Here is a 12,403-nt window from a genome sequence, read left to right as displayed (position 1 = left end):
TACTACTTTTTGAAAATTTTTTTGAAGGGTTTATATTTGAGCACAAGTTAACTGCTTTCTGTCCAAATACAACATGGTTTCTCACTTTTTCCTTGTGTTATTGTTTGCAGATAGATGCTTCGTGGGAAGTGATTGATGCCATTGATCTGGAAAATGATGGATCTGGCTTAGGATTTGGCATTGTGGGTGGGAGAGATTCCGGAGTGATGGTTAAGACAATCTTGCAGACCGGTGCAGCAGCTAGGGTATGTAAAATTATCTTCAAACCTGGTTTTCAGCTTTTAATCTCGTGTGTGTGTGTGTGTGTGTGTGTGTGTGTGTGTGTGTGTGTGTGTGTGTGTGTGTGTGTGTGTGTGTGTGTGTGTGTGTGTGTGTGTGTGTGTGTGTGTGTGTGTGTCCTTTTGCCTGTGGATGGAAACAAGGTGATGAAAGAATCATGGCATCATCCCTACCTTGTTTCTTAACGTTTTGGTGTTGTGAGGCATCTCTACAACCTTTATTATTTCTCTTTAACAATCCCTTTTACTGTATAATACGGTATTTAAATGGACTCTTTCCCCGTCATTCCACATCGACTGCACACCCACCCTATCATTTGTTACCATTTCATCACAAATCATCCTTCCATTACTGCCTCCTTGTTATATTTTGAAATGAATCTTTGAATCTTCCTGTGCTTTTATTTTTGTGCCACCTGAAGCCTGTAAATACACCCTGCAATCCAAACAGGATGGTCGTTTGCGGAGTGGAGACCGTATCCTGCAGATCGGAGAGACTGACGTTCGTGGAATGAGCACAGAGCAGGTGGCAGAGGAACTTCGCCACTGTGGTGCACATGTTCTTCTCTTGGTGGCTCATAAAGAAGCAACAGAAACCTGTGTGGACACACCTGATCAAGTGGCATGCGATGGCGAACAAATTCTGCCACCTGATGCTTTTTTAGGCTATCCGATCTCAAATGCTGCTTCCTTCGATGAATCGTCTTTCCCTGGAGAGTGGGTGGAGGTGATTGTTGCCACCAAGGCAATTTGTATCAAGTGTAGTGACATTTTCTTTGCTAAAAGTCGTTTCAAACACCGATGGTTTTTTTTTTAAACCTCTACAGAATGTGGATAATGAAGACGAGCTCGAGAAATATGAAGTTAACTTGGTGAAGGATGAGCATGGGCTGGGCATCACGATCGCTGGATATGTTGGTGAAAGGAACTCTGGTGAGGAAAATGAAGGTTGGGTGTGCATGCGTGTATGTGTGTGTTTTATGATGTAATAATAATTTTTTACCTTGTACAGCGTGTATAACATTTGGTGAAATATCTCGATGCGCTTTTACGTAAGATCAAATGGATAATATAAGAGAGATGTTTGTTTTTGTGTCACCATTTTTATCAGAGATAGCCAAACGGATCTTCGTCAAACTTAACTTTCAGAGGTTCATCAGTGAGTGCCAGGGATTGTTTTACTCCCCCCCCCCCAACCACCCCTCCAAAAAAAACAAAAAAAAATTTTTAAATTCTTTTTTTGAAAAACTTACAACCCTAATAAAATTGCTCTTTCGTGTCAAAGCCTTTGTAGCTACGTGAAAGGTAATATTAAATGATCCCCACAACCATTCCTTCATGGGTGTAGGGAAGTGTTTTAGGCCCCCACAAAAAAAATTGATTTCTTTAAAATGGCAACAGGATTACAACATCAACAGATATGCCCCAGGCAAAAAAAAAGCAACGGATATGCCCCAGGCAAAACAAAATCCTTTCCTGCAGTAATTCTCTGCAGACAACTGTAATATATGAGAATACAACTCTCATACACCGTACTATAGTATTCACTGTAGCTTTTTTGCCTGGGGGCTTACTGCTGGGAACTCCAGCTAGTATAATATAAAACAGAAGTTACAGGAATGAAAAGCTCAAGTACATAATCTGCATATTAAAGGAAAAATGCAGACAAGTATCTTGGCGAGAATTAGGCAAAAGAGTGCAGCAACGTGAAACTATTTTACTACAATGTCATCGGGATCGATGAAGAGGTCCAACAGGTACACAACCAAGTGTGGAGTTGCAATGCTCAGCTGGCTTGCCATATCAGATCCACACTGATCTCTCACCTCTGAACTCCTCCTCTTTTTCCTCAATTGCCACAGCAACAAACTTTTGAAGGTTATTAAATGGGTGGAAAAAAAAGAAGAGGTTTTCCATCATCCGAGTAACTGCTCACCACACAAACTGCCCAAATGACCTCCACTGCTTTTGTCCAAAACACATGGAAGGAGTCATATGGCGAGTGACGTTCGCAGGATGACGTTTTAAGCGATCGTGTTCCAGCCTCCGAGAAAAAACTCTTTCCGAAGAATACTTGGGCAGCTGAACTCAGCCCCGACGTTGACCACCTTCACATCAAACCAACTCGAGTATGACGTGAACAATGCATGAAGTTCATATGCTATGCAAAACCGTCAATGCTGGTGCATCTGGGATGTGCAGCCTTGAGGAGCACTACCTTTTGCATGATACACTTAAGAGTCTTGGAGTAATGAACATATGTGTGTGTGTGTATATATATATATATATATATATATATATATATATATATATATATATATATATATATATATATATATATATATATATATACAGTGGGGAGAACAAGTATTTGATACACTGTTGATTTTGCAGGTTTTCCCACTTACAAAGCACGTAGAGGTATGTAATTTTTATCATAGGTACACTTCAACTGTGAAAGACGGAATCTAAAACAAAAATCCTGAAAATCAAATTGTATGATTTTAAAATATTTAATTTGCATTTTATTGCATGAAATAAGTATTTGATTCATCAGAAAAACAGAACTTAATATTTGGTACAGAAACCTTTGTTTGCAATTACAGAGATCAGACGTTTCCTGTAGTTCTTAACCAGGTTTGCACAGACTGCAGCAGCGATTTTGGCCCACTCCTCTATACAGATCTTCTCCAGATCCTTCAGCTTTCTTGGCTGTCGCTGGGCAACACAGACTTTCAGCTCCCTCCAAAGATTTTCTATTGGGTTCAGGTCTGGAGACCGGCTAGGTCACTCCAGGACCTTGAGATGCTTCTTACAGAGCCACTCCTTAGTTGCCCTGGCTGTGTGTTTCGGGTCGTTGTCATGCTGGAAGACCCAGCCACGCCCCATCTTCAATGCTCTTGTTGAGGGAAGGAGGTTGTTGGAAAAGATCTCGCGATACATGGCCCCAACCATCCTCCCCTCAATACGGTGCAGTTGTCCTGTCCCCTTTGCTGAAAAGCATCCCCAAAGAATGATGTTTCCACCTCCATGCTTCACGGTTGGGATGGTGTTCTTGGGGTTGTACTCATCCTTCTTCTTTCTCCAAACACGGCGAGTGGAGTTTGAACCAAAAAGCTCTATTTTGGTCTCATCAGACCACATGACCTTCTCTCATTCCTCCTCTGGATCATCCAGATGGTCATTGGCAAACTTCAGACGGGCCTGGACATGTGCTGGCTTGAGCAGAGGGACCTTGCGTGCGCTGCAGGATTTTAATCCATGACGGCGTAGTGTGTTACTTATGGTTTTCTTTGATACTGTGGTCCCAGCTCTCTTCAGGTCATTGACCAGGTCCTGCTATGTAGTTCTGGGCTGATCCCTCACCTTTCTCATGATCATTGAGGCTCCACGAGGTGAAATCTTGCATGGAGCCCCAGACCGAGGGAGATTGACTGTTATCTTGAACTTCTTCCATTTTCTAATAATTGCGCCAACAGTTGTTGCATTCTCACCAAGCTGCTTGCCTATTGTCCTGTCGCCCATCCCAGCCTTGTGCAAGTCTACAATTTTGTCCCTGATGTCCTTAGACAACTCTCTGGTCTTGCCCATTGTGGAGAGGTTGGAGTCTGATTGATTGAGTGTGGACAGCTGTCTTTTATGCAGATAACGAGTTCAAACAGGTGCAGTTAATACAGGTAATGAGTGGAGAATCGGAGGGCTTCTTAAATACAAAACTAACAGGTCTGTGAGAGCCGGAATTCTTACTGGTTGGTAGGTGATCAAATACTTATTTCATGCAATAAAATGCAAATTAATTATTTAAAAATCATACAATGTGATTTTCAGGATTTTTCTTTTAGATTCCGTCTTTCACAGTTGAATTGTACCTATGATAAAAATTACAGACCTATACGTGCTTTGTAAGTGAGAAAACCTGCAAAATCGGCAGTGTATCAAATACTTGTTCTCCCCACTGTATATATATATATATATATATATATATATATATCTTCTTCTTTCGGCTGCACCCGTTAGGGGTCGCCACAGCGGATCATCCGTATGGTCCGCATAGTGATTTGGCACATGTTTTACACCGGATGCCCTTCCTGACGCAACCCTGGTCGCCTCTTACGACACAGGGATATGGTACACCTATTTTAACCGGGGTATACACCGGCCCAGTATACTGGTACTCATTTCGCCGACCTCGGAAGGATGACAGGCTGAGTCAACCCTCTGGTGTATTAATTCAGTGGTCCAACGGGGCTTGAACTCAGGACCTTTTGGATCCCAAGCCGCTGCCCTAACCACTGCGCCAACACCAGGCTCTATATATATATATATATATATATATATATATATATATGTACATATGTACATATTCCCTGATAGTAAAAATGTGATCTCCATGACGCTATTGAAAGAAAAAGTCAGTTTATGTTCGAGGCGTGACAAGCACAAGTGTGAACATTTACTCAGGTCAGGTCAGGTATGGGAGCATGTGCCAGAACAGCACGTCGCTGCGTCCACTTTCCGCCGGTACTCCAGGGGCCTCCGTCTGGCCATCCCCCAGGCAGATGCCAGGCCCATCCCCATCTCCTTGAGATGATGGTCAACCTGTTGCAACCATGAGGCACGTGGTCGACCCACTGGCCTCCTCCACTCATGAGACTCCCTCGCTGAGAGAATCTGGTGAGCAGGATCAGAGTCAGGAAAACGAGCCACATGTCCATACAGCCGCAACTGACGCTCACGGACTATGCAGGTAACAAATCTCATCCGAGTCTCTCTCAGCAACCGCTCGTTGGACACAAAATCCGACCAGCGATAGCCAAGGATTCTCCGAAGAGACCTGGTACCAAAGGAATTAAGTCTCCGTCTCAGATCCTTGGTCAGAGTCCAAGTCTCGCACCCATAGAGCAAGACTGGAAGTACCAAGGACCTGAAGACTCGGACTTTCGTCCTCCCGCACAGGTACCGGCAGCGCCACACCCCATGATCCAGTGAGTCCATGACTCCCCAGGCCCGACCCAGACGTCTATTGACCTCTGACTCGCAGCCAGCAGAGACATGAATATCACTGCCAAGGTAAGTGAATCTCTCCACGACCTCAACATCCTCACCACAAACAGACACAGACAGGACAGCAGCATCCAAGATGTCACCGAAAGCCTGGATCTTAGTTTTGACCCAAGAAACCCGTAATCCCAACGGCTCCGACTCCTCATTCAGCACCTCGAGGGCCCCCAAGAGGATGTCTAAAGTCTCCGCAAAGATGACTGCATCATCTGCAAAGTCAAGGTCCGAGATCTTGACATTCCCAAATGACGCACCGCAACTTGATCTCTCCGACATCCTCCCTAGAATCCAGTCCATACAAGTGCTGAAAAGTGTGGGAGCAAGTACACATCCCTGACGAACTCCAGTAACAACTGGAAATAAGTCAGAGATGGTACCACCACACTTCACAGCACTCTCAGTACCAGAGTAGAGTTCAGACATCAGATCGATCAGTTTTGGTGGCACCCCACGAAGACCAAGAATCCTCCAGAGGACGTCCCGATTCACTGAATCGAACGCTTTACAGAGATCAACATAGGCTGCAAGCAGCCCCTGCCGAAACTCTCGTCTGCGTTCGGTGAGGACACGAAGTGCAAGGATACGGTCAATCGTTGACCTCTTTGGTGTAAAGCCTGACTGCTCTGGACGCTGGTGCTCAAGCAGATGATGGCGAACCCTATCGAGAATTATCCGAGTAAAGACCTTGCCCGGCACTGAGAGCAGCGTCACCCCTCGGTAGTTGTTGCAGTCTTGGCGATCACCCTTCCCTTTCCAGAGAGGGACAACAAGGCCCCTCTTCCAGTCAGTTGGGATGATGCCTGTGTTCCAGGCAGAGCACAAAACTGCATGCAACGACACGAGTGCAGCATTTCCACCAGCCTTGAGAAGTTCGGCATGGATGCCACAGATCCCTGGAGCTTTGCCCCGTTTGAACTGGTTCACCGCAGCCCGTGTTTCCACAAGCGTAGGTGGACCACAGTTGATTCGAGGGTCAGCAACAGGGATTGTAACACCCTTGACGTCCAACTCGACAGTTGGGGGATCAGCCTGGTACAACCGCTCAAAGTAACCGGCCCAGCGGGCCTTCACTTCAGACTCCTCTGTCAAGAGCCTACCACTCTCTGCTCGAACTGTAGTGCTCCGAGGGATGGGCTTGGATGAACGTAATGCGCGAATTCCCCTGTAAGCGGGACGAGAATCACCTGTCCACAGGTGATGCTCTACCCCTCACAGATTCCTCGCACATAGGCCTCCTTGTCCACCCTCAGTGCACGTACAGTTTTACGCCTCAGCTCCCTGAACAGCTCAGCTCTGCCATTCAGCCTGGCCCTGCGACTCTGGTCAATGGTATCCAGTGTCCCTTGAGAGACAAAATTCTTCTTTGCCCTGCGGTGAGCTCCAAGGCATCCACCGGCAACATCAAGGACGGTGGTCTTGAAGGCGCTCCACAACTCTTCAGGACCCCCAAAGCACCCAGAACCCCCAAGTGTCCACTCAGCCTGTTTGCAAACTCCTCAGCTACTCTCTCATCCCTGAGCTTGGCAACATCCAGCCTAGGCTGGGATGGTACCATTCTCCAGGATTTAAGGTGCAGCTTTAGAGTTGCTACAACAAGCCTGTGGTCAGTATTGAGGAACTGAGCACTCCGGTAGACCCTGCAGTTCTGGATCATCCTCCAACGACCGTCAATGAGGACATGGTCAATCTCCTTTGCCACACCGCCAGCGTTGGAATACCAAGTCCAGCGATGAGCTTGTGGGCGCTGAAACCATGAACCAGCCACCCTAAGTCCATGACTTCTTGCAAAGTCAAGGAACTTAGTGCTATTCTGGTTCATAGTTCCTGACCCATGGGGACCAACACACACCTCATAACCGTCCCTATCAGTTCCAGTCGATGCATTGAAATCCCCCAAGACTAGAAGTGTATCTCGTCTGGGGCACTGATCAACCACAGACTCGAGTGTGGCGTAGAATGCATCCTTCACGGTGAGATCACTCGCCTCAGTCGGAGCATAAACAGAGACCAGGGAAATGACACCTAAGGAGTGACGAATCCTCAATCTCATAATACGCTCGTTGACCGGTGTTACCTCAATTATCATTGGGGTCAGCTTATTGGACACAGCTACAGCAACTCCTTGGGTATGGTAACCATCAGAGCGACCAGACCAATAGTAGGTGTAACCACCCACCATTATCTCGCCGCAATCCGGTCTCCGAACCTCAGAGAGAGCTGCAATCCCGATGTCCAAACGCTTGAGCTCAGATGATAACAGAGACAGGTGATCATCCTCTCTTAGGGATAGGACATTCCAGGCACCCACCCGAAGGGACCGCCTCAGGTTAACCCAAGGAGACCGCCGTCTGGTGGACGACACCTCAGCACCACTCCGACACACTCTCCCGCAATCTGACCCAGGGATGTTACCCCGTGGTTTCCCTCCTATCAACGATTGGGGGTCCCGAAGGCTTTGCCCCAATCCCGTCATCCGGTGAGCTGCCCTGCGAAGGGAAGCTGCACAGGAGGTACTCCCACGGAGTGGGTTTTCAGATTTTTTTTGCGTTTTTGCGTTTTGCGGAATGAAGGGTTTTACGGTGGCCGGAGTGCAAATCCTGCCACCAACCTCCTAATAAGAAGTGACCCCAACTGCAGGAGGACGTCCGCAGACACAGTTGGGCACTAGATATGGATGGCCGTTGGCTCACAAGGAGCTCCTCCGCCCTTTGATTTACTGTAGAACCCCATTCCTACATTGTCATGGTGTAAACTTAGATAAATGTGCTATCACACAATTTCTCAAGAAAGACCTGCCTTTGCCTCCTGATACCTGCCTTTGCCTCCTGATACCTGCCTTTGCCTCCTCAAAGACCTTCTGAAACAACTTGCCTTTGCCTCATGGAAAGCAAACCTAACTGAGGGTAATTTCAGTTCCTTCCATCAAGCTCAGAACAAGTGTGTATTTACCCTCAGGAGAGCCAGAAAACAACATCTTTCTCAGCTCAAGTCTGAACTCTCAAACCTCTCTCCCTCCTCGAAATCCTGGTGGCGTCTTATCAAATCTGTTTCTGGTGGATGTTCCCCCTCCTTTACCTCAAATGGCCGCACTGCTGATACCGCACGTGAAAAGGCTGAATGCCTAAACTCAGTGTTTGCATCGAAATCTTGTGTCCCAAACCCATCGCTTTCTGTACCCACCTTTCCCAGTCACAGCCAACTGTCCCTGGACTCTGTGTCATTTTCTTTTGATAAAGTGGAGAGCTTGCTGTCAAACGTCGACTCGCATTCTGCAACCGGTCCAGAAGGAATCAGCCCACGTGTCCGAAAAACCTGCATGTCCTCTGTGGCATCAGCCCACGTGTCCTCTGCTCTTGCTCACTCTCTGTCTGTTCTATTCACCCTGTCATTTGCTCAAGGTCATCTGCCATCTGCTTGGAAATCAGCAAACATTACTGCCCTGCATAAAAAGGTGCAAAAACAGATCCCTGCAACTACAGACCAATCAGCCTTCTCCCAATCATGAGCGAGGTCATGGAATCCATCATCGCTTCAGACATTAAATCCTTCCTCTTTTCCAATGGCTTGATTTCAGATCATCAATTTGGTTTAAGATCAGGTCACTCTACCCTGGATATGCTGCTTCTTCTATCCCAACTATGGATGGAGGTAGTCAATGCCGGACATGAAATCAGAGCCATATCCCAAGACGTATCATGTGCTTTTGACACGGTCTGGCACCCTGCCCTGCTCACCAAGCTCTCTTTCTTTGGTATCCAAAGCCATCTTCACTCATGGCTCGCAGACTTCCCCTCCTATCGCAGCCAACGTGTGGCCCTAACTGGAGTTCTTTCACCCCCCTCTAACTGTCCAGGCTGGAGTTCCTCAAGGCAGTGTTCTGGGCCCTGTTCTTTTTCTGGTTTTCATCAATGATCTCTCCAACTCTCTGGAAAATCCTCTTTGTCTCTTTGCTGATGACTACACCCTCTGCGGTACCATCTGTCATCCCTCAGACGGGCAAGCAGCAGCTTCTTTGCTCTCTGCAGATGTGGATAAAATCACAAACTGGTCCAGCACGTGGAACATGTCTTTCAATCCTGACAAATCTCACACTCACTATGTCTCTCCGAAAGGACCGTTTCAACCCCCCCCCCCCATCTACTTTCTCAACAGTCCTCTGGAAGAAATCCTTTCATTCAAGCTTCTGGGTCTCACTTTCTGCCGTGATCTTTCCTGGGAAAGCCACATTTCCAAACCTGGCCTCCAAAGCCAGTCGCTGACTGGGAATCCTCCATCATGCAAAGTCTTTCCTCAGCCAACATGAGCTCCTGACCACATACAATGCTTTCGTCCGCAGCCTGATGGGGTACTGCTCTCCCCTCTCGGCTGGTGCTCCTGCCTCTCACCTTTCTCGGCTTCACGTTGTGGAAGCAAAGGCATTTCAGATCATTGGTATATCCCGCGATGAGGCTGAGTCTTTCGGCCTCTCACTCTCTTGCCACAGGCAGGTCGGTGGTCTTTCTGTCTTCTACCATCTCTTCTCCGGCCTCCCCCCCCCGGCACTGTCTGCCACTTGTCTCCACCATATTTCCGCAGGGCGCTCAAGGTGCGCCAAAAACCCCCTTCTGGTAAAACTACCAAAATCACGAATCGCTGCTCACCTTCACTCTTTCATTCCTCTCTTTCCCCGCCTTTGGAATAAACTCCCACATTCCCTTCAATCCATTTCTTTCCTCCAGGCCTTCAAGACAGCTGTTCACCACCACCTATCGTCCCCCATCCAAATCCTCGATCTTTTCTACCCCCCTTAATCCACCCCAAACCTGCTTTCCTTCCTGAAAGTCCCTGTAATTTCCATTTTGTGTACCCCATGTTCCCCACCCCATCCCTCTCCCTTCCACAGATCTCCCGATGTCTCTGTTCTCCACTGTTTTATCGTTCGCACCCCCACCCCTCTTGTCTCATGCCCCCCTTGCTGTGTGTTGTGTGTTAACTCTCATACGAGCATCGACAAGGTATAAAAAAAAGACTGGCACAGTTTCTTATATGGTATTAGTTTATGTGAAATAAAAGTTGATTTCACTGTAAACTTACAACAATGGCTGTGAATACTGGATAATTGTCATTTTGTGTGGAAGAAGCACATATCCTCTTGAATATCTGCCACAAATCTGAAAATTAATATTTTCTTATTTGGGCCTATGCTGGAACTCCATGAAAAGAGTATCCTCTATTTGCTCGTGCATTAGTTAACATGAAATTCACACTTTTGCTGCCACTCCCGCCCCTCTTGTCTCCTGCTCCCCTTGTACATTCTGTGTGTTCGCTCTCATATGAGCCTCGACTTAAAAAAAAAATAACAAAAAAACTTAATTGTAGTTTGTTCTTGGTGCATCTGCTTTCCTATTACTTGTGTTATGTTGTCACCCAGACTGGGCCTGCTCCAAGATTTTGAGCATGACAAAACGATTCGGCTTTCACCTTGGTTAACAGATTCAACTTTTGCAAGAGGGGTGGCAGTTTTGGTGCCGTGTGCCATGTGGGCAGAAGTTTCAGTGCCGCGCGTCACGGGATGGTGCCACAGCATGGCACCCATGGGAATGGCGATTTTTGGCTCAACTATAAACTGTTGAATTGTTGCTTCTCAGGAAGAATGTTACATCACAAAGTGCACTGTACCTTGGATGGGTGTTAAGCAGGGGACCAATCTGCTAGCATTAGTTGGTGTATGTAAAATCATGGGGTATCTTGACCATGAGCTGGTGAGTTATTGTTGGCCCCCGTGAAGAAATTCCAAATTCCTGCCTTGACTATCGCTGGGAAGAAAAGGGCAAACCATCCAGCATAAATTCTCAGCTGTCTGAAAACCTTTGTTAAATTTGCCTCTCCATTTGAATCTCCTCAGCAAAGGTCTTTGGGCAGCTAAACTCCCATTGAGACCATTTTTCATTTATGTGCATCTTACTATTATTGAAGAAATATTAACACCCATTCTATCAGTGAGGCCATTTGGAAGATCTCTATTGGATCATCATCTGTCAAGTAGGGAACATAACCTGAGGTACTTAACATGAGCACTTTTGGAAAGTTTGGGTTTTCTTTCTTTTGCACTTTTCTATTTTCAACAGTGCCAGTTTCGTGTATCCTCTTCAGTCTTGCACACCACCCCTTCTGAAACATGAAGCCGGGCTCCAATCTGCCGCGTGGAGTAGCCTTCACTTGCCAAGAGTTTGATTTATATATGTTTGCCATGTGATATTTCCTTCTCAAGAACCACATTATCACACTACAAAGATATCACCACCTCTACTCTTATAGTTCTTCTGCATGTGTGAAACTTTCTAAATGCTTGTATGCCAACCCATAACAGTGTAATGTTATGATGCAGGTTCGGATGCAGATCTGGTCTTTGTGAAGGTTCGAATGCAGATCCGGTGTATCGGTGGGATACAAAATGTAAACTGTTCAGCCTGGTGGAGCTTTACACTCTACATATGTAAGGATGGAGGGACAAGAGGGTTGGAGGAGTGAGCCCAAAATTTAGGTGGTAAAGTCCTTGAAGCCACTAAACAAACCAAGATATTCTAGTTTTGTATTTTAAATTAATTTTCTGAAATTTGTGGAATTAATTTTTCACTTGGAAGTTGTTGCTTACGATGTGTAAATAAAGGTGGAAAAAGTCTGATTTAATGCAGTTTAGTTCTAGGCTGTAAGGTAACAAAAGGTGAAAATTTTGAAAAGGGGTGTCAACTTTCTTTGCCAATATGTATGTGTGTATGTATGTATATGTATGTATATATATATATTTAAGCCTGGTGTTGGCGCAGTGGTTAGGGCAGCGGCTTGGGATCCAAAAGGTCCTGAGTTCAAGCCCCGTTGGGCCACTGAATTAATACACCAGGGGCTTGACTCAGCCCGTCATCCTTCCGAGGTCGGCGAAATGAGTACCAGTACACTGGGCCGGTGTATACCCCGGTTAAAATAGGTGTACCATATCCCTGTATCGTAAGAGGCGACCAGGGTTGCGTCAGGAAGGGCATCCGGCGTAAAACATGTGCCAAATCACTATGCGGATCATACGGATG

General features: G+C 46.4%; 1 protein-coding gene across 6 annotated transcripts in view; it reads left to right on the top strand.

The window, feature by feature from the left end:
* Positions 1 to 12,403, top strand: part of LOC147032942 (multiple PDZ domain protein-like) — a 239,163-nt gene that overhangs the window by 67,702 nt on the left and 159,058 nt on the right. For all 6 annotated transcript variants that reach the window (XM_085870979.1, XM_085870976.1, XM_085870977.1 and 3 more), the window contains exons 7-9: positions 111 to 245; positions 730 to 1,005; positions 1,106 to 1,211. In XM_085870979.1, the coding sequence (XP_085727105.1) occupies positions 111 to 245; positions 730 to 1,005; positions 1,106 to 1,211 (517 nt within the window). The remainder of the gene's footprint in view (positions 1 to 110; positions 246 to 729; positions 1,006 to 1,105; positions 1,212 to 12,403) is intronic.

Source organism: Eptatretus burgeri, chromosome 2 (assembly GCF_056783735.1).
Source record: "Eptatretus burgeri isolate ZD-2024b chromosome 2, Ebu_testis_v1, whole genome shotgun sequence".
In the NCBI taxonomy this organism is placed as follows: Eukaryota; Metazoa; Chordata; class Myxini; order Myxiniformes; family Myxinidae; genus Eptatretus; species Eptatretus burgeri.
This window is presented reverse-complemented; position numbering and strand designations above follow the sequence as displayed.